The following is a 26844-nucleotide window of genomic DNA, read 5'->3' as shown; positions in this document are numbered from 1 at the left end:
TATCTGTGTTCTTTCCAAGTTCTTGCAAGAGTTTAAAATGCGTGGTGTTAATATTCTTCTGTAGTCTAATTGGGGGTCTAGTTTCTCTTAAATCTTGAGTGGTAATGTGTATGAATTCTTCTAATTTATTGATATTGGTTTTCGGAGGTGTCCAACCATTGGTTTTGGTAAAAGGATTATAAGTTTCAAGACGTGTGGGGTGATTTCTGAAAAAATGTTTCAGGCGTATATTTCTTTCGAATAATTTAGAATCTATATTTTTCTGTAGTTGATTGATGAAGGGTGTGGGTATAAAAGATAATCCGAGTGATAATGCTGATTTATGTTCTTTTGTTAAATGAAAATCGGATAAATTTAGAATTAATTCGTCTAGTTCTTCATTAGTTTCTCGGCGACGTTGAAATCTTCTTGTTGGCATTATTGCTTTTAGAAGGTAGGTCTTCTATAAAGCGATTGACAATATCGTAGATTTCTTTTTTGATTTCTGGAGTGGCGTCTAATTCTTCGATGCGGGTTTCAGTTTTTGTAATTTCTTTTTCCAAGTAGGTTTTTCTTTCCAATAGTTAGATAGGATTCTCGTGAGTGCTTTTCCGAAATCAGGTGTGCGGCTTCCCAAAGTATAAGATATTTGGAGGGAAAAGTAGGAGTCTGTGGAGTTAGTTTATTCTGGCTCAAACCCTTATGTATGAAGCGATTGGTGATACATTTCTCTAAAATTTCAATATGTTGTTCGCATTTGAGTAGACCCGTTCGAATTTTGCGGTAAGTTTTGAGGTACGGTATAGCGTTTTCTGGAAGACGTTTGTTGTTGAAATTAGTGGTTGAGACGAAAATATCTGGTTCATCAGCTGTTTTTCTCTTTTTGTTGGAGTTGTCCATTGGCAGTACTAAAAAGATGGAAGGCGGCTAAAGAAGTTAAAAATTTCCTAGAGGAGTGGATCAAAATAAGATGCTCGCCGTGCCTGGAGAGAGTAAACTGGAAAACGAGGAGGGGTACGGCAACACTCCCTTAAATCAGTAGAAAAGCTGGACAGGCTGGTACATCTGCGTAGGATCAGGATCAAAAAATGATGCCGGCGGGGCGGAGTAGTAGAATAGATAAAATTAAAGAATCCCCGCCAAACAGAACCAGCAACAGACTTGTAGATTTAAAAGATCTTTATATCAATCCAACGTTTCGGGTGCAATACCCTTTTTCAAGAATGATTTTTTATGAATCCTGTGACGCCTTATATACAGACAAAAAGTATGACGTCACAGGATTTTTAAATTTATTAATGTACAATGATTGGTTTGAAAGAAAAGGATCGTTAAAATTAAGGATTGTTAAAATGAGGATCGTTAATTTTTTTTTTTTTTTTTTTGTATGTACAAAAAGGATTTTTAAAAATTAAATTAAAGATTGTTAATTAAGTAAAATTATTAATATAATTATAAGAATAAGTAAAGATTTAATATTTTAAGATAACAAAGAATAGGTCGATTATCGCGGATTTAAATAAAATAATTATCATTGATGTCTTCTAGGGTGGCTGTGGCTACGGCTGTTTCTTCTTCTTTTTCTTTACTGTTGTTGTTGGAAGGAACTGGGCAGATACTACCAGGATGCTCTTCATTATAAGGTGTAGTTATCATTTGGTTGTTTTCAACTTTCAGTACGTGTTTATAACCATTTATGTAGATAAATTTGAGTCTTGATTCGAAAGGACGAATCCAGTCTGACGGTGGTAATATGGGTATCGGTTCTGCTTCACTTCTTATGGCTTTTTCATTTTTCTTGGAAGTTTGAAGTTTTTTTAGTGTTCTCATTACTAAAGTCGTCCAATCGTGGGGCTGACTTCTTATATATCATTCCGTCTCTTCTTTTCTTTTTGACTGTTGTTGTTTTATGAACATTTCTGATGTGTCTTTTTCCATTGCTTCCGTTTAGGAATATTTTGTTACAAAACGGACATTCGAATCCCATCTTTTTTTTAATTCTGTTCATTCAATCCTCCAGGAGCTTGGGTTGCTAGGAGGTCGATGATCGATTCTTCGTGACGTAATCTAAAGTTGGTGTTACATGATGTTTTGGCGAAAATTTGGACTTGAAATTTGTGTCTTGTGGTACTAAAACGTTTGGCTACGGGGGTGTCATTAAATTTTCGGATATCGTTGGTATGTCCGTATAAGCGGACTTTTAGTGAGTTGCTGGACTGTCCGACATATTGGATCTGGCAATTAATACATGTTATTAAATAAATGATAAATTTGGTGTTACAATCTAGATTGTTGTTAATTTTATAGGTTTTTCCGTTGTAGCTGGATTTTACTTTGGTAGATTCTAATAAAAGTTTGCAACAAATACAGTTTCTTTTGCATTTGTAGCAGCCTCGTGGTTTATTGATGTCTGTGTTGGGTATATCGGATTTGATGAGTAGATCTCTCAAATTTAGATTTCTTTTGTAGCATATTCTAATATGGCAGTGTCTCCATAGTTTTCTAATAGTTTTTGGTTGGTAGTGATGATCGATCTCAGGTTGGTTTTTGGTAAAAATTTTGTGGTATAAGTGAGGATATTGGTTGAAGGATCAATAGTTTTAGAAGGGTTGGATAGGGGTACATTGAGCGCTTTAGTGATCCCTTGATGTATGATGTTATTAGGATAACCTCTGCGACTGAGTCGTTGCTTCAGCAATGTAAGCGATTTTTTTAGTTCTTCTGATGTGCTGGATATTCGTTTTATACGGAGTGCCTGATTGAATGGTAGATTTCTGATGGTGTGAGTAGGATGACAGCTCGTGTAGTTGAGGTAGAAAAAAGAGTCAGTAGGTTTGCAATAAAGTTTGGTTTGAATGTTTTGGTTAGAATCCCGTTAAACGGCTTGGGTTGCTAGGAGGTCGATGATCGATTCTTCGTGACGTAATCTAAAGTTGGTGTTACGTGATGTTTTGGCGAAAATTTGGACTTGAAATTTGTGTCCTGTGGTACTAAAATGTTTGGCTACGGGGGTGTCATTAAATTTTCGGATATCGTTGGTATGTCCGTATAAGCGGACTTTTAGTGAGTTGATGGACTGTCCGACATATTGGATCTGGCAATTAATACATGTTATTAAATAAATGATAAATTTGGTGTTACAATCTAGATTGTTGTTAATTTTATAGGTTTTTCCGTTGTAGCTGGATTTTACTTTGGTAGATTCTAATAAAAGTTTGCAACAAATACAGTTTCTTTTGCATTTGTAGCAGCCTCGTGGTTTATTGATGTCTGTTGGGTATATCGGATTTGATGAGTAGATCTCTCAAATTTAGATTTCTTTTGTAGCATATTCTAATATGGCAGTTACGGAGAAATTCGGTGTCTCCATGGTTTTCTAATAGTTTTTGGTTGGTAATGATGATCACTCTCTGGTTGGTTATTGGTAAAAAATTTGTGGTATAAGTGAGGATATTGTTTGAAGGATCAATAGTTTTAGAAGGGTTGGATAGGGGTTGACTTTAAATTTATATACAGTATTGATTTTCAGCGATTTCCGATAATTACTGCCAGAGTTATGGCCCTTGATCACTTCAAAAAATCTTGTGGACGCTCTAGAGGTCGAAGTTAATATCCAATTGACTTTGAATTTATACACAGTGTTTAAGATCATGAGCCCATGAGGCGAAGAATCCTATTGATTTTCAGCGATTTCCGATAATAACTGCCAGAGTTATGGCCCTTGATCAATTCAAAAAATCTTGTGGACGCTCTAGAGGCTAAAGTTAATATCCGATTGACTTTAAATTTACACACAGTGTTTAAGGTCATGAAACGAAGAAGCCTATTGGTTTTCAAAGATTTTCGATAATTACTGCCAGAGTTATGGCCCTTGATCACAAATCTTGTGGACGCTCTGGAGGTCAAAGTTAATATCTGATTGACTTTAAATTTATACACAATGTTAAAGGTCATGAGACGAAGAATCCTATTGATTTTCAGCGATTTCCGATAATTACAGCTAGAGTTATGGCCCTTGATCACTTCAAAAAATCTTGTGGACGCTCTAGAGGTCAAAGTTAATATCCAATTGACTTTAAATTTATACACAGTGTTTAAGGTCATGAGACGAAGAATCCTATTGATTTTCAGCAATTTCCGAGAATTACTGCCAGAGTTATGGCCCTTGATCACTTAAAAAAATCTTGTGGACACTCTAAAGACCAAAGTTAATATCCGATTGATTTTAAATTTATACACAGTGTTTAAGGTCATGAGACGAAGAAGCCTGTTGATTTCCGATAATTACTGCCAGAGTTATGGCCCTTGGTCACTTCAAAAAATCTTGTGGACGCTCTAGGTGATGTCTTGTGTTTTACAAGTGCAGAACTTTCTGATGTTTCTGTAATGGTATTGCTGCCTTTCTAAGGGCAACCCTGGAGGGGCAAGTGACTCTGGTCTGTCTGCAGGCGGCAGTAATGTTGCTTTCTGCAGACATACTCCAACTTCCAAAGACGAAGTAAATTCTTTCTTAAATACTCATCCTGGGTGTTCACTGTCAAATCTGAAAGAACATTAATGAGTAAGTAAAAATACTGTATGTTACTAATAATATTAACTGTGCTCAAATTATAAGTTCATCGGTTTATACACAAATGAAATGAAATAGGTTTACGATCCTACTTTTCTGAATCAATGGGGCTAATGAAAACGGGTATGCAATGTGCTATGACGGACAGCAGTGCTACAGCCTCCTCTTATTGCAAATGCCATCAGGTCAAGGGTTCTTTAACATGCATACAGATCTCTTTTTCGGCCATATAAACAACTAGACGCTGTTGCTTGCTAGACCCTGGGTGGTTGGATGGCCGAATGGTTAGCACGCGCGCGCTGTAAGGATGCAAAAAGGATTGCCAGTCCCTTTGTTGTACCAAGATGTCACCATTCTCATGGCCAACAAGTTGAGCAGTATTTACTCCAGTAGAAGTGCTAGTCTTGACTACTTCTGAAATTTCATCTAAACAAGAAACCATAGTTCTCCGATAAGTTTGCTTTATTAGTCCGAAAGCCCAATTAGGTGCGAACTTTGTATGACCACTGATCAGAAAGTTAAGTGTTATGGATTTGTGAAATCCATGGATTACACGCCACAACAAGTATTGCAAAAGAGCATTGTTTTTATTTTGACCGCAACAGTTATCACAATGCAGTTGAAGATGCATTTCTCCAAGACCATAACTAGAAAAAAAGTGATCTAAATAACTTATTACTGCGTTTGATCCCTTTGTTATACACATTCCTTCATCTATTAAATAATTCACCTGCCTAGGCAGAGCTTCACAATTAATGCCAAACAACCCACACTTGCGAGGGGTTAAAAAATACATCAGGCCTGGTTGAAGCGGATTGGACGGGTAATGCACTTGCTGTGCAAAATCAAATGAGTAGTGCATTGTTATGTCTCGTGTTGCTGGACTTGTTGTTTCAAGTTCATTTACTCCTATGTTTTTCAAAACATCTTTTGCCTTCTGTACCATAGAATTATACAGAGAACGTTCAAGTGTCACTTTCAGAATGTGTTCTTGTGTTTTACACCTCATAGACTTTTCCTGATCTGATATGTTAGCACACTTATAAATCAGTGAATTGTTTTGCTGACAAACCCAACAAAGATTTGTCACCAGCTTGGTTCGGACTGATTTGTCTGAATATTTTGAGAGATAATTAATATATTTTACAGATTAACAGCAGATCAGTATATAAAAACACCATCAGGAAATTATTTTTGTAAATCATCCGTTAGAAAAGGTCTACTACCTGATATTCTAGAAGCTTTACTTGGTGCCAGAAAAAAGTATGTAATTACTGTTTAATAGTACATAAAATGAAAATTTAAAGCTGATGTGTACTTAAAGCCAGTGGGTCTGTCGATCTGTCCATTCTCACGAACTGGATGTAATGTGGCTATTTGTAGGTCCATTGACCATATGTCTGACTAGTCACATAAACCATGCTTAAAATCTAAGAGGCTTTCTAAAAGTCCTCAAAAGAAGTCCCATAAAAAGTTGTCCGAAATTATCAGTGTCGTCTACCGACATCTGAAATGAGTTGTCTCCCTTTAGACCTAAACGATTCCATGTGTTGAACTTGATTGCGAGCGGTAAATTTTATTTGCATGTTGTTTTTTTATAAAACCGCTTTTTTTTTTATTATAGATTGATTTAACAGTTTTGTTCAATATTCCCGAGTCAGAAACATCACCTACCTTAATTCGAAATGTCACATGCCTAAGTCCATTAGTATATGGTTATTGATTTATATTGTTATGCAGCGGTGCACAATTCCCATCGCCCGATGCTCGGGACAGTTTAATGATATCGCCGATATTACTTATTTCGACCACCCACGAACAAGCCGATTTTCTCTGACAGAAATTCATTGAAATTGAATTAAATGTAATTACCTAAAGCATTTTATTTCCAGTCCGCGCAATAACGATAGCCGAATAAACTAACCTACACTGCTGAATGGATAGTATGTAGAACCGATCTCTGAGTATTGACTAACTGGCTTCTGCGTTAGAATATCCATCAGTCAAGTAGAAAAGCTTAATTGTGGTTACAATTCATGGAAACTCGTGAGAAATATACGTGTTGTCAGTAGTGGCTTAAACCTGTCAGTACTTGCACCGTACGTCAGTATTCCTATAAATGGTCAGTAATAGTCATACAGTGAGTATTTAAGTTAATTGGTTAGTATTTCTTACTTGTGTCAGTATGTAAAAATAACGTAATTATAGAGTAAACAAAGTGGGGGATCCTTCGGGACTACATCTTATCGTTAATACCATCCGGTGCGAATGTTCTTAAAGTGTAAATGCATTTGAATTCATTGGCTTTCCTTACGGCATCGTTTTTGCCGTTATCTGGGTCAGTCTTAAAAAGCTCTAAATATTTAATCATAACATTTCTACTCGTATGTCTATCTAAGTTGAAGTGTAGCGCAACCGGCTTTGGCCTTGTAGTATTTATGGTTACGCTTCGTATTATTATTATTACGTTATGTATGACGTCATACCGGTAGAATATTCTCGTGTTCATTTTACCCGTAGTGCTTTGGTGTAACATGCTTCTGGTAATAAAGATGTCCCCGATCAAGTTTTGATGTGTCTGTGGTTTATCGTTCTTTTGGAACCTTATCATTTTGTATGTATGAGTATACTACAATTGGCGATGATGCTGGGATCTACGATAATTGGGACACTGTTGCGTTAAACTGATCATTGTAACAGAATTGTTTTTGAAGCGTGGAAATGCCGTCGGACATTGGAAGAATCGACGAGTTCGATGAAAACAAAGAAAAGTTGGACAGTTATTGTTGACCGTTGTGGGTTCTTCAACTTAAGGACTAATGAAGAGTATTTTAGCACCGGATTTGCCTAGTACCAAGTCTTATAGGGAGCTTGTCGAGGCCTTGAAAAATCATTTTTCACCTACGCCAGTCGTAATTGCCAAGCGTTTTAAGTTTCATCAGAGAAACCAGAAAGAGGAGGAAAATGTGTCTAATCATTTAGTGGTACTAAAACAGTTAGCAACTACATGTGATTTTGGAGAATTTTTGAGTCAGGCACTGCGAGATAGACTTGTATGTGGTTTGAAAGATGCTGCTATACAGAGAAAATTATTGGCTTTAGCCAATCTTGAGCTAAAAAAATGCCGTAGAAATCGCTGTTGCAATGGAGTTAGCAGTTAAAAACAGTTTGGAATTAAAACCCAACAATCAAGATTTTAATTCGTCTAGTAAGCCAGTGAATAAGGTAGTGCATCACAAGAAGTCAACCATAAATTATCAGTATAAAAATCCTCATAGTGGAAATAAATACAATAGTTATAATAATTCACCCAATAGTAAGGGACTGTCTAAAGGCCATAATGTGTCGAGATGCTTTCGTTGTGGAAACCGCCATCAGCCAAACAAGTGTTCTTTTAGAACATCTGAGTGTTTTGTTTGCTCACAGAGGGGCCACATAGCCAAAATGTGCCCAACCAAGAGAAATAAGGGTTATGATACTCATTATTTAACTGAAGATGAAGACGATAGGTTTGGTTTATATTCAGTCTACCACGCCAATGGTGATAAATCGCCCTACCTCGTTGAAATGTCTGTTAATGCTGTTCCAACCATATTGGAAGTGGACACAGGTGCTGCTTTGACTGTATTTCCAGAGAATGTTTCCGAAATTTGGTAACATTTCACTACACAAGTCTGAAGTTCTATTCTGGAGAACAACTGCCTGTACTTGGACAGTTTGATGCCATAGTTAAATACAACAACCAGCAGGCAACTTTACCAATTATTGTAGTGGAGGGAGATAACCCTATACTTTTAGGTAGAAATTGGCTGGAAAAAGTTGAATTAGATTGTTTTAATGTTTTTCGTGTATTGGGATTTTGGCGCGGGACATTAGCCTCACTGTTGGCTTGTTTTTATTTCATTTAACATGTGTAGGCATTTTGAATAGGTCAAGTCTGTCGTTAATTTATGTTCTTCGCCGTCTTCAGTTGGTTGCACTCTTGTCTTTGCTATCACATGTTCATTGGTAATGGGCGTACTAGATTGTACGTTCCGGAATTGAATTCTCTCAATCTCAAAAATAGTGACAAATGCGTCGACTGGATATATAAATATCTCATCCAACCATGCAGCCGAAACCTGTTTGTCGTGTTTAATTACATCACAATTCTACTCACACCACCTCCGTCGTCGGGACTGACAGAATTGTGACAGGACTGAATTGCAATTCTGTCAATTCGGGACTTTGCGGACTGTGAATCGTGCATCCCTAGGTCGTCGTCACACGGTTCGAACAGATCCGTAGGGTGACCAAACTTATAGGTTATTCAGATTCAATCGGCATGCGCAACGAATGTTTCCAACAGGCGCTAGGAATATTTTTTTATGACTGTGAATTCGGGGGAAAATTTTTTGATATTCTTGAGTATTTGTCTCAACTGTCGTACAAGAGATTAAAATTATCAAAGTAATCAACAAAGACCCACGGTAGCGAGTTTTAATCTCACAGATAATTGATTGGTGATTGGTTGTTAATCATTTGTGGCTTTACACCCATCTAGTTTTAATCTCACGGATGATCGGTAAGTGTTTGCTTCACACCCACCGATTGAAGGCCGGATTATACGGTGTAGATTCAAAGGAAATCGTATGACAGGACGGCTGATTGATGTCGTAATCTGGAACGTACAGAGGTCGAATTACCCAGAGATATTTTGGCTGAAGTAATAAGGAAATAAATCGGGACATGAAAATGGTGTCGGATGTCACAGCAATCCGGAGTGATCAGACATCGGATGTGACAGAGTCCACTGTATTTCTATTCTAAACAAAAACAGTTGATTGAAATGATTCGTTACTCGTGTGCTATAGGTGCTTGCCAAGAAAAAACATTAACATTCACAGGGTGTTAAATTTTTCTATCTTTGGAACTTGAAAGATGATATGAAAAAGGCATGGAAATGGAACATCTTGGAAACAAGGAAAGACCAAAATGTGCTCGTTGATCACATTGCAATTTGTAGTAGACATTTTGTTGAAGTAGACAAACCATATTTGCCAACAATAATCACAAATAGCAATTCTGACATATAGTTTTTAACTGAAGCCTTTAGAATTTCAACAATTTCCATTAATTAGTTCTAGAACTTTAGCCTCTAGCGATTGGGGATGCCGGATGGACAGGGGTGACAAAAATATACGACTACATTTGAATGTGGGCGTATAAAATTTTGTTCATCTTTGCGGACATAATCATTTATGATCACTTGATCACTTCAAAAAGTCTTGAAGGCCGGATTATACGGTGTAGATTCAAAGGAAATCGTATGACAGGACGACTGATTGATGTCGTAATCCGGAACGTACAGAGGTCGAATTACCCAGAGATATTTTGGCTGAAGTAATAAGGAAATAAATCGGGACATGAAAATGGTGTCGGATGTCACAGCAATCCGGAGTGATCAGACATCGGATGTGACAGAGTCCACTGTATTTCTATTCTAAACAAAAACAGTTGATTGAAATGATTCGTTACTCGTGTGCTATAGGTGCTTGCCAAGAAAAAACATTAACATTCACAGGGTGTTAAATTTTTCTATCTTTGGAACTTGAAAGATGATATGAAAAAGGCATGGAAATGGAACATCTTGGAAACAAGGAAAGACCAAAATGTGCTCGTTGATCACATTGCAATTTGTAGTAGACATTTTGTTGAAGTAGACAAACCATATTTGCCAACAATAATCACAAATAGCAATTCTGACATATAGTTTTTAACAGAAGCCTTTAGAATTTCAACAATTTCCATTAATTAGTTCTAGAACTTTAGCCTCTAGCGATTGGGGATGCCGGATGGACAGGGGTGACAAAAATATACGACTACATTTGAATGTGGGCGTATAAAATTTTGTTCATCTTTGCGGACATAATCATTTATGATCACTTGATCACTTCAAAAAGTCTTGTGGGCGGTCTAGAGGCCAAAGTTAATATCTGATTGACTTTAAATGAGATGAAGAAGTCTTATTTTTTCCAGCGATTTTCGATAATTACTGCCAGAGTTAAGGCCCTTGATAACTTCAAAAAATTTTGTAAATGCTCTAGAGGCTAAAGTTTAATTTATACACAATGTTTGAGGTCATGAGACCACGAATTATATTGATTTTCAATGATTTCTGATAATTACTGCCAAAGTTATTGCCCTTGATCACTTGGAAAAATCTTGTGACACTCTAGAGGATTAAGTTATCATCCGATTGACTTTAGATTGATACACAGAGTTTAAGGTCTTGAGATGAACAAGTATATTGATTTTCAATGAATTTTGATAACTTGAACAGCTAAATCCATGATATTAAATGTTTCGTATACTAAATGTTAGCATGCTGCAGAACTTTATAAAAGCCAAACAAATTCTAATGATTTTCTGATAATTAATGAGTTGTTACTCTTAATCAGATTTTAGTGTATTATAAATGTTTCATTACCGAAAAAAGTAAAAATATGCGACAACTTTTGTTGACTGCCTGGACGATTTAGCTGCTGTGGGCGTATGTTTCGTTGTCTGGCAACCTATCTTTTATCTATTTGTGTATATCATGCTTGATAACGACTTGTGAAACCTTGTTGAAACGTCGCTGTTAAATAAACCATAGTAATTGTTATCCGTAAAAGTGTGTTTTTGATCATGTGATTAAATGTTTTGTATACTAAATGTTAGCATGGGCCAAAGAAGTTCGAATGATCTTCTGATAATTAATGAGTTGTTACTCTTAATCAGATTGTAGTGTATTGTAAATGTTTCATTACCAACAAAAGTAAAAACATGCCACAACTCACGTTAACTGCCTTGACGATTTAGCTGCTGTGGGTGTATGTTTCTTTCCTTGGCAACCTATCTTATTTGTATATTAGGCAATTATTAGTCAGCATGTTAATTGGAGTGCACCTTCAATCCACTTTAGTGGGGGGGGGGGGAATTTCCGAATGGTTAGCATGTGCGCGATGTATCATAAGGTCTGTCATTGAGTCAACTGGCACCTACAGTAGAACTTGTATTAAGCAAGCACCCAAGGGAAATTTAAAAATGCTTGCTTAATGGAGGTGCTCTTTGACTAGAGGTATCCAATATTGCCACCAACCCCTACCACAAAAAATAAAGATATAGATTGCATATATTTTTTTATTCATGTAGTATAACAATAACAATGCATGTACTTTTTAGCTAGTTTTGAATTCAAAGTAGTCGTGTATACATGTTTGTATACATGTAATGCTGGATCTCTGGCCCCCCAATATTTCTTTTATTTTCATCATACTGAATCATAGCGTCTAAAAGCGTTTCAAAATGCCGTGGATTTGAGTATTTCCCACCCCAACTATTTTAGCGATTACGCGACCACATAATAAAATCTCGGTGCTTTTTGTGCTGACATAAATTAATTACGCTTGTTGCATTCGGAGCGAACATCAATACTTGCATCGATAAATTTGACCGTCGAACGAAAATTCTTTACTCAAATCTCGAACATAACTTCTGTAAACTTGTCATTTTGTACCAACCTTTGATACTACTGTCTACCATTGTGATGCATTCGATAATATTTATCCATTTTTGTGAAGAAAATCGATGAATTAATTTTATTTTATCAAAAAAGCACATGGACAAAAAACCATCGCTGATTACATCACCGGTCTAACTCTGTATGTAATATTATAGGCGGTGCTAAAACGTCTGTGCAACAACAAAGTGGCAAAAGCGCCAATGGAAAAGAGATACTAGATGATCGTGACAAAACTCGGTACTTTCATTTTATTCAAACAGTATAAAATAATGTGTCGTTCCGCGTGAAAACAATGATCAGGTTAGTCGTTTAATAAAACAAAAGATTAATAAACAGATAACCCCGGGTTGATTGTTATTTTTATAAGCCCACATTTTCATGTGGACGTATTATGCCGTCACCCCTGTCCGTCCGGACGTCCGTCCGTCCGTCCACAATTTGTTTGTGGACACTCTACAGGTCACAATTCTTATCCGATTTTGACGAAACTTGAAATATAGGTTTATCTCCAAAAGATCTCGGTTCCTTTCGATATTGGCATGTATCGGATCGAAACTTCCTGAATTATGGCCCCTGATTGTACCAAAAATCGTGTTTTTAGCTTGTGGACCCTATAGAGGTCATAATTTTTATCCGATTTAAAAAACCGTTCAGTTATATCACCGTTATACCCTAAGGATGGCTGAATTCGAATTTCGTGAAAATCGGCCCAAAATTGACAGACAAAATGGCCGCCGGTTGTTCTCAAATAGCGTAAAGGTAAAAATATGGTATATCAAGGTTGTGGACACTATAGAGGTCACAATTTTTATCCGATTTTGTTGAAACTTGAAATCTAAGTTGATAATCCAAAGATCTCGGTTCCTTTTGATATTCGCGCATATCGGACCGTAACTTCCTGAATTATGGCCCCTGATTGTACCAAAAGTCGTGTTTTTAGCTTGTGGATCCTATAGAGGTCATAATTTTTATCCGATTTAAAAAACCGTTCAATTATATCACCGTTACACCCTAAGGATGGCTGAGTTTGAATTTAGTGAAAATCGGCCCAAAATTGACAGACAAAATGGCCGTCGTTTGTTCTCAAATAGCGTAAAGGTATGGTATATCAAGGTTGTGGACACTATAGAGGTCACAATTTTTATTTGATTTTGTTGAAACTTAAAATGTAAGTTTATAACCCAAAGATCTTGGTTCCCCTTCAATATTCGCGCATATCGGACCGTTACTTCCTGAATTATGGCCCCTGATTGTACCAAAAATCGCGTTTTTAGGTTGTGGACCCTATAGAGGTCATAATTTTTATCCGATTTAAAAAAACATATTATTATATCACCGTTACACCCTAAGGATGGCTGAGTTAGAATTTCGTGAAAATCGGCCCAAAATTTACATACAAAATGGCCGCCGTTCTTTCTTAAATAGCGTAAAAATATGGTATATCAAGGTTGTGGACACTATAAGAGGTCACAATTTTTATCCGATTTTGTTGAAACTTGAAATATAAGTTTATAACCCAAAGATTTCCTTTCCATTCGATATTCGGGCATACCGGACCTTAACTTCCTGAATTATGGCCCCTGATTGTACGAAAAATCGCGTTTTTAGCTTGTGGACCCTATAGAGGTTATAATTTTTATCAGATTTAAAAAAACGTTTTATTATATCACCGTTACTCCCTAAGGACGATTGAGTTAGAATTTCGTGAAAATCGGCCCAACATTGACAGACAAAATGGCTGCCGTTCTTTCTCAAATAGCGTAAAAATATGGTATATCAAGGTTGTGGACCCTATAGAGGTCACAATTTTTATCCGATTTTGTTGAAACTTGAAATGTAAGTTTATAACCCAATGATCTCGGTTCCTTTCGATATTCACGCATATCGAATTGTAATTTCCTGAATTATGGCTCTTGATTGTAGGAAAAATCACTTTCTTGTTAGCTTGTTCTCTATCCATCTCTCGAAAATGTGGGCGTATCCTGCTTGGCAGCAGCTGGTTACATTTCTTTTTACCTGATCAGTGGGGGTCCAGTTAATTAAGAGTCAGTCCGTGAGAAAACCATGCAAAACCCTGCAAAAGTGATAAGGTGGGGGTCGGCCAAATTCATTCTTACTCAGCTCATAAAGTCACCCCATCCCAACATGCAAAAAGCCAAAATGGCCGACCCCAAATATTAACCCCCTTTTAACATATGGCCCTATGTCGATTTTTAGCCATTTTTGGCGAATTTTCGGTGAAAATTTGTCATTTTTCAGCTATCAAATTCTACTAAAAGCATCAGGTTAGTGATTATGTCCGATTGTGGATGGATAGTGGGGGTCGGCCCCTAAAAACCCAACATGAAAGACCGACCCAATATCACAGTCTTTAGCAGCTGGGGGGCGTTTTCTGGATACCACTTTTCGCATAGTGAAATGTACCCAATCAACAATAAAATCCACCGGCGCTAGTCTACAACATAGCGAATCTTTGATGAGAAGATTGCCGATTTTTGGATTTCTGACAATAAACTGATATTCACTGAAAGGATTCTAGGAGGCCTCAACACTTATAAAGTGCTCTAAATGCCCTATATATCACGGCATTTCGGATGAAAAATATTTCTAACGTACCGCCACCCGCTCTAGCAAAACAGACACGGTTGATTTTAGCTTGGTGTCCAACCTCAAATCCAAGATGGCTGCCATGGAGGAGAAATGCGATTTTTCTCAATATTTTGAGTCAAAATGTGGCATTTATGATGCGTATCCTGCAGAGAAAGATCACAAGCGGGTAAAAGACCGTAGGAAAGATATCAAAGATTATCTGGCGAGCATATATCAAATAGAAAAGTAAAAGCCGGTTGGGCTCTGAAACAAATTAAAACCATCAAGAGATTTTCTGACGAGATAAAGGAATTCTTATTGAAGGAATTCATGCGTGGGGTAGACACTGGTAGGAAAGAGGTTCCTAGCAACGTTTCTAAGAAACTGAGATCTTTGTTTCCGAAAGAAAGCTGGTTATCAGCCAAACAGGTGACCAGTTACTTCAGTAGATTAGCTGCCCGTCAAAAAGCTGGTCATCCTCTAGCAGTCTCATCAGCGCCATCTGAAATTGATGATGAGAATGAAATTGCTGCCACCGAAACAACGAATAGGCGACGACTTCGTTCTTAAGTAAGAGAACAATGTGAAATTTGAGTAGTTCATATAGTTACAGAACTATCTTTATCTTAATGATTTGTTGTCACTTGCTGCCATTGTGTATTATTATAATACAACAGTGTTATCTGTTGGTTTGACTTCATTGGTGCTAACGCCCTAAACTTACCGCCCCTAACACGATTGCCATTTTGGAGTTTTGTGATCCTGATGTTCCTGATCATGATGTTCGTTTAATGTATGCATAAGATTTGTTTATCTCTCTTTGGAATGATGAACTCTCCGTGTCATCTTATAGTTACGTCTTCGCCGCGAAGCGCATTCAGTGCGATTTGACCCAGATCAAAGCACAGAGCACATAACTAGAGAGCAGATTTATAGTGGGAAAAGGTGAGGCAAAATTGCGACAAAATTTACCGGAAACGGAAATAAAAATTCAATGTCCACGTCGCGCTCGTGGTGCAATTTTCTGCCACATTGCGGGCCTCACGTTTCCTCACTATTAATCTGCTCTCTAGTTATGTGCTCTGTGGATTAAAGGAAGCCGTCGCTTAGATGATGCTGGAGACAATCTATTCAGTCTCCAGTCCCGGCTTCTTTTGATCTGGGTCATATCACGTGGCGGCGATAACGGAACTGACAAGAAGTGTTCATCATTCATATAATATACTGTGGATATGATGACTGATGGGATACTCGCTTTCGTGTCTTATTATTGTATTTGTCACTTTTGTATTGAATTCTATTCTAAATCTCTCACGATTAGATGAACATACTAATTTGAACGATAAATTATAGCATAATAGTATCGAGTGAGGGGATTGTTCTCGGGCATAGGAATCAAATCCTCAAAATACGGTATTTCGCTATACTACTCATGTTAGTAAATTCATACTCTATACTTACTAAATCCTATTTCTAGATCTAAAAACTTTTTAAAAATATTTTGTTATTAGTGATTGTCGTGTAAAAAATAAAATCCCTTTCTTTGTTTGCAAATAAAAGTTCTGAATTGGAGCTTACCAGATGAGTCGCATCATTTTATTATTCATAAATACCTATCAAAATCCTTTATATCAAAATTTACAAAAATGTCGGGAATCCTAGCCTCACAGGATACTATTATTGATGACCAATCAATCCTGCGCCCCATGTAAAGGTGAAGGGGTGATGAATTGCCTCGATTAGGACTCTTAACCTCATCTCTCGGTTCCAATTCATCTATTTAAATGACTCAATATACTGATTTTTCTCATTTTTTGCTCACCACGAGACTGAGTGATTGATTTTTGTCAAAGTTTTTCTCAATGTTGTAGCCTAGCGGCCGTGGATTTTATTGTTGATATTGTTAGGACATATAGTCGACTCAATATACTTACCCCCGATTTCGACCCACCCCCTGCTGCAGACGAGATATAGCACCTCAAAGATTGGGTACATTTCACTATGCGAAAAGTGGTATACAGAAAACGCCCCCCAGCGGCTAAAGACTGTAACATTGGGTCGGTCTTTCATGTTGGGTTTTAAGGGGCCGACCCCCACTATCCACCCACAATCGGACATAATCACTAACCTGATGCTTTTAGTAGAATTTCATAGCTGAAATATGACAAATTTTCACCGAAAATTCGCCCAAAATGTTTCAGAACCCAACCGGCTTTTACTTTTCTATTTGATATATGCTCGCCAGATAATCTTTGATATCTTTCCTACAGTCTTTTACCCGCTTGTGATCTTTCTCTGCAGGATACGCATCATAAATGCCACATTTTGACTCAAAATATTGAGAAAAATCGCATTTCTCCTCCATGGCAGCCATCTTGGATTTGAGGTTGGACACCAAGCTAAAATCAACCGTGTCTGTTTTGCTAGAGCGGGTGGCGGTACATTAGAAATATTTTTCATCCGAAATGCCGTGATATATAGGGCATTTAGAGCACTTTATAAGTGTTGAGGCCTCCTAGAATCCTTTCAGTGAATATCAGTTTATTGTCAGAAATCCAGAAATCGGCAATCTTCTCATCAAAGATTCGCTATGTTGTAGACTAGCGCCGGTGGATTTTATTGTTGATATTGTTAGGACATATACTCGCCTCAAAATACATACCCCCGATTTCGACCCACCCCCTGCTGCAGACGAGATATAGCCCCTCAACGATTGGGTACATTTCACTATGCGAAAAGTGGTATCTAGAAAACGCCCCCCAGCGGCTAAAGACTGTGATATTGGGTCGGTCTTTCATGTTGGGTTTTTAGGGGCCTACCCCCACTATCCATCCACAATCGGACATAATCACTAACCTGATGCTTTTAGTAGAATTTGATAGCTGAAAAATGACAAATTTTCACCGAAAATTCGCCAAAAATGGCTAAAAATCGACATAGGACCATATCTAAGAGGGGGTTAATATTTGGGGTCGGCCATTTTGGCTTTTTGCATGTTGGGATGGGGTGACTTTATGACCTGAGTAAGAATGAATTTGGCCGACCCCCACCTTATCACTTTCTGCATGGTTTTCTCGCGGACCGACACTAAACTACTACTCACGGGATTAGCGGGAGTGTTACAAAGAAAGAACGACAAGATGGTATCATTCAACAATGGCCGTTGAATGGGCGATGTTTTGTTGAATTCTTAGAGGAGTGACCGTTGAAACAGTAGAATTTTTACGGGGGAATTAATCGTGATGCCCGTTGCACGCGTTGAACATGTGCGGGTTTAGTAGAGGTTAAATTACTTAAAAATCGCTCGGGGGGGGGGGGGGGATTTTTTGGTGCTCGTTGAAGCAAGTGTTCGCTGAGTAGGAGTGCACGCCCGAGCAAGTTCTACTGTACGCGCAAGTGAGTTATTAAAATAAAATTGAACTGTGTGTTAGTCCCAAAATGATCTAGTTTGTGTTGAGTGGACGTTAAACCCCATTTCTCTGACTGTCATTTCCCATAGACTTTGTTAGTGACGAAATAAGCCCTATTCTCTCTGGGTGTGAGTTTTGTTGAAAGTTATAAAATTTCTTCATATCTATTTCATGTTTTAATTGTGTAATAGAGCTAAAGCTGATTTAAAAGAAGAAACAGACCCATTTAAGAAACAAGTATTAGATGGAAGACAGTTAGCGTTAAAGATTAGTGCTAATTCTGTTTATGGTTTTACTGGTGCTCAAGTTGGTAAATTACCATGTCTAGAAATATCACAGGTACTATATTTAAGATAAATAACAGTTTTTCTTGGAAAATACTGAAGGAAAAAATATTTGAACCAAATACTATAGACAATGTGTGAGATAATTGAAAGAAATATATGTTTAGAAAAATAAGTCAATCAAACATAAGTGATTATGTCCTCAAAGATGAACAAAATTTTATACGCCCGCATTCAAATGTAGTCGTATATTTTTGTCACCCCTGTCCATCCGGCATCCCCAATCGCTAGAGACTAAAGTTTTAATATCCAGTTGACTTTTAATTGATGCATGGTATTTAAAGTCATGAGACGAAGACGCCTATTGATTTTCAAGGATTTCCAATAATTACTGCCAGAGTTATGGCCCTTGATCACTTTGAAAAATCTTGTGGACGCTCTAGAGGCTAAATTTAATATCCGATTGACTTTAAATTTATACACATTGTTTAATGTCATGAGACAAAGAAGTCTATTCATTTTCAGCGATTTTCGATAATTACTTCCAGAGTTATGGCCCTTGATCACTTCAAAAATTCTTGTGGATGCTGTAGAGGCTAAAGTTAATATCTGATTGTTTTTTAAATTGATACACAGTGTTTGAGGTCATGAGACAAAGAATCATAATAATTTTCAACGATTTCAAATAATAACTGCCAAAGTTATGGCTCTTGATCACTTTGAAATATCTTATGGACGCTCTAGAGGCTAAAGTTATCATCCGATTGACTTCAGATTGATACACAGTGTTTAAGGTCTTGAGACGAAAAAGTATATTGATTTTCAATGAATTTTTATGACTTGAACAGCTAAATCCATGATATTAAAAGTTTTGTATACTAAACGTTAGCATGGGGCAGAACTTTATAAAATCCAAACAAATTCTAATGGTTTTCTGATAATTACTTAATGAGTTGTTACTCTTAATCAGATTTTAGGGTATTATAAATGTTTCATTACTGAAAAAAAAGTAAAAATATGCAACATCTCTTGTTGACTGCCCAGACAATTTAGCTGCTGTGGTCGTATGTTTCGTTGCCTGGCAACCTATCTTTTATTTTGGCTTGTTCTCTGTCCATCTCTTGTAAAATGTGGGCGTATATGATAACAGCTTGTTTTATGATAGTTATGTTTCTTTGTTGTTATTATGGTGCATCTACGCAGATATTCCATAATTTTGTGTTTTTGCCCTCTACATCTGTGTGACTTAGAGCCTCTCAAAATACTGAATAGAAGCAAATAAAATCGTTATGTGAACAACCTATTTTAAGCATCTTTATTTTATTGATACTGCATTTAGTCTGATGCAGTCTGCACCATTAACACAATGACAACGTTTACTTGCCCCCAATTTTTTTTACTGTACCGACATCAGTGATGACGACTGAAGGCTGACAGCACGGTCATATCAATCTTTCACTTCGACACGAAGTAAAGTCTAAAGAGCAAACTATCGCTATTAAAGCCAGTATTTGATTGGCTGAATGTAAACAGTTTATCGTGTTTAGCCAATCCAAAGTCTTGTATGAAATGTGCTTTATTGCTTCCAGTGTGGCAAAATAGTTGGTGTCTCAGAATAGCTATGTATAGACGGCTTACTGAATGTAAAAACCTACGGAGACTACGTACAGTTGCAGTGTGTTTATGCAGCGTAGAGCACATCAATTGATGACGTAGTGTACAAACTGCGACATAGAATAATCTAATTATTCTCACGTCGGGGGAAGTTTTCTGTGTGTAAATTACGCAGCGTCCATCAATATTTGCGTTTAATTTGAAAGAAATGTGTGAAAAACACCAAGTTTTGTGTGACTGCGACCTCTGCCCGGGTATATTGAAATGTTTTTTATACGCCCACATTTTCATGTGGACGTATATTGTCGTCGCCCCTGTCCGTCCGTCCGTCCGTCCGTCCACAATTGTTTGTGAACAGTCTACAGGTAACAGTTTTTATCCGATTTCAATGAAACTTGAAATATAGGTTTATCACCCTAAGATCTCGGTTCCTTTCAATATTGGCATCTATCGGACCGTAACTTCATGGATTATGGCCCCTGATTGTACGAAAAATCACGTTTTTTGGCTTGTGAACACTGTAGAGGTCACAATTTTTATCCGATTTTGTTGAAACTTGAAATGTAAGTTTATAACCCAAAGATCTCGGTTCCTTTCGATATTCGCGCATATCGGACCGTAAATTCCTGAATTATGGCCCCTGATTGTACGTAAAAACACGTTTTTTGGCTTGTGGACCCTATAGAGGTCATAATTTTTATCCGATTTAAAAAAACGTTTTATTATATCACCGTTAAACCCTAAGGACGGTTGAGTTCGAATTTCGTGAAAATCGACCCAAAACTGACAGACAAAATGTCCGCCGTTCGTTCTCAAATATGGTATATCAAGGTTGTGGACCAGGGCTTCCACTTCAAAATTTTCACTGCCGGTCATTTTTGATAACGCACGAAAACTTTTCAAAGTAAATTTATATTTCATGTTTTTTATTCATGGTAGGGTATTGTGAATTCACGTGTCTATACTACTTTGTCACCATAGGGTGCACAAAAAAAATATATTTGACTTAAAAATAAAATATTAGTAAGGCTCATGATAATTATTTAATAATTAAATATTCCGTTTTGGCTACTTAAATAACGAAATAGTTGAATTGGCCGGAGAAAAACCATTTCAGTAGCTCACACGTAATTAACACGTGCTCTATAGAAAACACACTGACCTGGATAATTTTGAGTTGTAATACAATAACTTTGAAATGAAGATAAATATATAATTATCCATGGCATATATCTCACATTTTTTTGGTTTTAGACCATCTCTTACGGAATTGCAGGCCGCAGAATTGTGACGTAAATCCTAATAATGTATAATTAAATGACTAACGGATAACTAACTTCACGGCTAGCGACACTAGCGCCCCCTAGAATATGGTCGTGTATAAGAGTAACCATATACATGACATTTCTTCTACACGTGGAATTATCAATATTGCTGAACAATAGAACTGGAATACGTATTTTTCTTAATTGTTCGGTAAGCAAGTTAACTAATCTTTAGATTTTATTTCAACAATTTCCACAAGGCCGTAATACCGCTATAAACATTTTATTTTTAAATGCATTTTTCTTCCAACACGTAGGTTGTTGAGGATTTACGTAATTTCTATGCTGTTTTTATTTGATTTGACAGTTGGTTGGATTCGAAGAGCAATACTTCATATCAATTGCCCTTTTTCGAAGATCATAATAACCTCGTTTACATTGTGCCTGACCGTAATAGCGGTAAACGGCTTTGTTGTTGAAAATTCTTAGGACACGTGGACAATACGTGAATGATTAACAATGGGCCGCTTCACGCCGTTGATTAGATTCCCACTTATCAATTAACATTTATTGCTCTACTACCAGACACTCATCATTAATTATCAACACAACACTCAGTATAATCTGTTGACGACTATATATACAACTCTATAACACCAATCACGAGATTGGCTTCTAGGCGACGTACATTCTTGTATAGTTACACAGTGAAGGTCGATCGTAGTCATGTTTGAAATTTTTTTTTTTTTTTAAAAAAGACCCTCTTTCCGGCGTGCAAAATGACCGTTAGGTCAGATCTAGGAACGGTCATTTTCCATAGCCGTAGGTCTCGACCGGCATATACGGCCGACGTGGAACCCATGTTGTGGACCCTATAGAGGTCACAATTTTTATCCGATTTTGTTGAAACTTGAAATGTAAGTTTATAACACAAAGATCTTGATTCCTTTCGATATTCGCGCATATCGGACCGTAACTTCATGAATTATGGTCCCTGATTGTACGCAAAAACGCGTTTTTTGGCTTGTGGACCCTATAGAGGTCATAATTTTTATCCGATTTAAAAAACCGTGTTAATATATAACCGTTACACCCTAAGGACGGCTGAGTTCGAATTTCGTGAAAATCGGCCCAAAACTGACAGACAAAATGGCCGCCGTTCGTTCTCAAATAGCGTAAAAATATGGTATATCAAGTTTGTGGACCCTATAGAGGTCACAATTTTTATCCGATTTTGTTGAAACTTGAAATGTAAGTTTATAACACAAAGATCTTGGTTCCTTTAGATATTCGCGCATATCGGACCGTAACTTCATGAATTATGGTCCCTGATTGTACGCAAAAACGCGTTTTTTGGCTTGTGGACCCTATAGAGGTCATAATTTTTATCCGATTTAAAAAACCGTGTTAATATATAACCGTTACACCCTAAGGACGGCTGAGTTCGAATTTCGTGAAAATCGGCCCAAAACTGACAGACAAAATGGCCGCCGTTCGTTCTCAAATAGCGTAAAAATATGGTATATCAAGTTTGTGGACCCTATAGAGGTCACAATTTTTATCCGATTTTGTTGAAACTTGAAATGTAAGTTTATAACACAAAGATCTTGGTTCCTTTAGATATTCGCGCATATTGGACTGTAACTTCATGAATTATGGTCCCTGATTGTACGCAAAAACGCGTTTTTTGGCTTGTGGACCCTATAGAGGTCATAATTTTTATCCGATTTAAAAAACCGTGTTAATATATAACCGTTACACCCTAAGGACGGCTGAGTTTGAATTTCGTGAAAATCGGCCCAAAACTGACAGACAAAATGGCCGCCGTTCGTTCTCAAATAGCGTAAAAATATGGTATATCAAGGTTGTGGACCCTATAGAGGTCACAATTTTCCGATTTTGTTGAAACTTGAAATGTAAGTTTATAACCCAAAGATCTCGTTTCCTTTTGATATTCGCACATATGGGACCGTAACTGCCTGAATTATGGCCCCTGATTGTACGAAAAATCACGTTTTTAGCTTGTGGACCCTATAGAGGTCATAATTATTATCCTATTTAAAAAATCATATTATTATATCACCGTTACACCCTAAGGACGACTGAGTTCAAATTTTGTGAAAATCGGCCAAAAACTGACAGATAAAATGGCCGCCCTTCGTTCTCAAATAGCGTAAAAATATGGTATATCAGAGGTTACAATTTTTATCCGATTTTGTTGAAACTTGAAATGTAAGTTTATAACCCAAAGATCTTGGTTCCTTTCGATATTCGCGCATATCGGACCTTAACTTACTGAATTATGGCCCCTGATTGTATGAAAAATCACGTTTTTAGCTTGTGGACCCTATAGAGGTCATAATTTTTATCCGATTTAAAAAAACGTATTATTATATCCCCGTTACACCCTAAGGACGACTGAGTTCAAATTTCGTGAAAATCGGCCCAAAACTGACAGACAAAATGGCCACCCCTCGTTCTCAAATTGCGTAAAAACATGGTATATCAAGGTTGTGGACCCAATAGAGGTCACAATTTTTATCCGATTTTGTTGAAACTTGAAATGTAAGTTTATAACTCAAAGATCTTGGTTCCTTTCGATATTTGCGCATATCGAATTGTAATTTCCTGAATTATGGCCCTTGATTGTAGGAAAAATCACTTTCGTTTTAGCTTGTTTTCTATCCATCTCTCGAAAATGTGGGCGTATCCTGCCTGGCAGCCGCTGGTTGGTTACGGTAATTGAATTTTGTACTTTTATAGTAATTTATTTTTAGAGTGTAACAGCATTTGGTAGAACTATGATAGAACAAACTAAACAATATGTAGAAGAACATTATACTATAAAGAATGGTTATAAACATAATGCTAAGGTATATTGTCGTTTAATCATTATACTATACATAAGAGAATGGATATAAACACAGGGATTCCACTCATGTTTTTTTTCCTCCGCCTTTCGAAGAAAGCAGGGGACTATTAAATTGAGTTCATCCGTCTGTCCATCCGTCACACTTTTTGGGACACAATAACTCTCTTTCTAATTGAGCTAGAATGTTCAAACTTGGAATAGGTGTTTATCAGGTCAATGCCTTGATGGAGTTCGAAGATGAGCATTTTCTGCTTAGGTTAAGCAGAGATAAATGAAATGAAATGGGGTTTAACGTCCTACTGTTCTGCTCCTATACTGGGCTAATGAAGACGGGCATACGCCATACAGTGTGCTATGAGGGAAATTTTGCCCGGGCAGCGGCACTATCGCCTACTCTTATATCGAATTCCAACTGCCAAGGAATCTTTTACGTGCATTCCAAGGTTTACACGGGATCTCAGTTTTTCGTCTCATCCTGCATCACTGACAAGGGGAAACCACGTCGGAAAATCAGGATGAACTTTCTCGGCCAATGCAGGGATCGCACACCCGACCTCCAGGCTAGCGAGCCAGCGCCTTACCCACCTAGCCACCGTGACTCCCAAGCAGAGATAAGCAATTTGATTGGTTGATGCTTTGGCACACGATAACTTTAGTTCTAAGTAAGAGTGATAAAAATTAGTGTATAGTTTCATTACATCAATACCTTGACTAAGTTCGATAATGAGCATTTTCTGCTCGGGGTAAGCAGACCGATAGACTGAGACTTTGGAATACAATAACTCTCCTTCTAATTGAGCTAGAATGTTCAAACTTGGTGTAGGTATTTATCAGGTCAATGCCTTTATGGAGTTCGAAGATGAGCATTTTCTGCTTAGGTTAAGCAGAGATAAGCAATTTGATTGGTTGATGCTTTGGGACACGATAACTTTAGTTCTAAGTAAGAGTGATGAAACTTGGTGTATAGTTTCATTACATCAATACCTTGACGAAGTTCGATAATGAGCATTTTCTGCTCGGGGTAAGCAGAGCGATAAGCAATTTGATTGGCTGAGACTTTGGAATACACTCTCCTTCTAATTGAGCTAGAATGTTCAAATTTGGTGTAGGTGTTTATTAGGCCAATGCCTTGATGGAATTCGAAGATGAGCATTTTTTGCTTAGGGTAAGCAGAGATAAGCAATTTGATTGGTTGATGCTTTTGGACACGATAATTTAGCTCTAATTAAGTGAGAGTGATGATGAAACTCTGAATATAGAGAGAAAGAACCACACTATTGGTAATATCTTGAAAGAAATTAAGTTGAGAACTTCTGACACTAGTAATAAGCATATTATGGACAAAATTTCATATGGATGTCAACCTTGTTTACGAAAATTATGCAAATCATGCGAGACTATGTGTAATAATCAAGAAGTAACCAGTAAAGACATGAAATCATTCAAGATTAGAGACTCTGTCAACTGTGCCAGTTCTTATGTTGTATATTGTTTAACATTTAAAACCTGTAGTATGCAATATGTAGGCCAAACCATTACTCCTTTCAGCACTCGACTTAATAAGCACAGAAGTAATTTTAAGCTTAAAAAACCTGGCCATTCTCCCCAGGTAGCCTCCCATTTTTATACGCCCACATTTTCATGTGGACGTATTATGCCGTCGCCCCTGTCCGTCCGGACGTCCGTCCGTCCACAATTGTTTGTGGACTCTCTACAGGTCACAATTCTTATCCGATTTCGACGAAACTTGAAATATAGGTTTGCTTTCGATATTGGCATGTATCGGATCGAAACTTCATAAATTATGATCCCTGTTTGTACGAAAAATCACGTTTTTAGCTTGTGGACCCTATAGAGGTCACAATTTTTATCCGATTTTGTTGAAACTTGAAATGTAAGTTTATAACACAAAGATCTCAGTTCCTTTCGATATATGCGCATATCGAATTGTAATTTCCTGAATTATGGCCCTTGATTGTAGGAAAAATCACTTTCTTGTTAGCTTGTTCTCTATCCATCTCTCTAAAATGTGGGCGTATCCTGCCTGGCAGCCGCTGGTAATATACCGAGTCATGATTTCGTGTGTACCATAGTACAAAAAATTCCTGATAAAGATCAGAAAAAATTGAACACAGCAGGAAGTCTGTGGATTCATAGACTTAATTCAGTTTGGCCTAACGGTTTAAATGAGTTAAATCCAGGGGGTTTCAAAATCATTCATAATCATGCATAATTTTTCCTTACTTGTAAAATTTTACCTAAGTTTTAGTTAAGCTAACCTTTCATGTTATGTATCTATGACATCCTTATTCCCACGATGTCATAACTTCCTATGATGTCATAACTTCCTATGATGTCATAAATGACTTCCAGTCATTTTTATACACCCACATTTTCATGTGGACGTATTATGCCGTCGCCCCTGTCCGTCCATCCACAATTGTTTGTGGACACTCTACAGGTCACAATTCTTATCCGATTTTGACGAAACTTGAAATATAGGTTTATCTCCAAAATATCTCGGCTGCTTTCGATATTGGCATGTATCGGATCGAAACTTCATGGATTATGGCCCCTGTTTGTACGAAAAATCACGTTTTTAGCTTGTGGACACGATAGAGGTCACAATTTTTATACGCCCACATTTTCATGTGGACGTATTATGCCGTCGCCCCTGTCCGTCCGTCCACAATTGTTTGTGGACACTCTACAGGT

At 37.3% G+C, this 26844-nt stretch overlaps 1 protein-coding gene across 2 annotated transcripts in view; it reads left to right on the top strand.

Annotated features, from left to right (window-relative positions):
* The window catches only part of LOC130013266 (DNA polymerase delta catalytic subunit-like), a 281681-nt gene that overhangs the window by 149990 nt on the left and 104847 nt on the right, over positions 1-26844 (top strand). The window contains exons 15-17 of one of the 2 annotated variants that reach the window (XM_056102082.1): positions 5699-5812; positions 18286-18433; positions 24035-24130. In XM_056102082.1, coding sequence (XP_055958057.1) covers positions 5699-5812; positions 18286-18433; positions 24035-24130 — 358 coding nt within the window. The remainder of the gene's footprint in view (positions 1-5698; positions 5813-18285; positions 18434-24034; positions 24131-26844) is intronic. The other variant, XM_056102083.1, reaches the window with a different exon arrangement.

Source organism: Patella vulgata, chromosome 6 (genome assembly GCF_932274485.2).
Source record: "Patella vulgata chromosome 6, xgPatVulg1.2, whole genome shotgun sequence".
Lineage (NCBI taxonomy): Eukaryota > Metazoa > Mollusca > Gastropoda > Patellidae > Patella > Patella vulgata.
The sequence above is the reverse complement of the archived record's forward strand: the minus strand, read 5'-3'. Positions and strand labels throughout refer to the sequence as shown.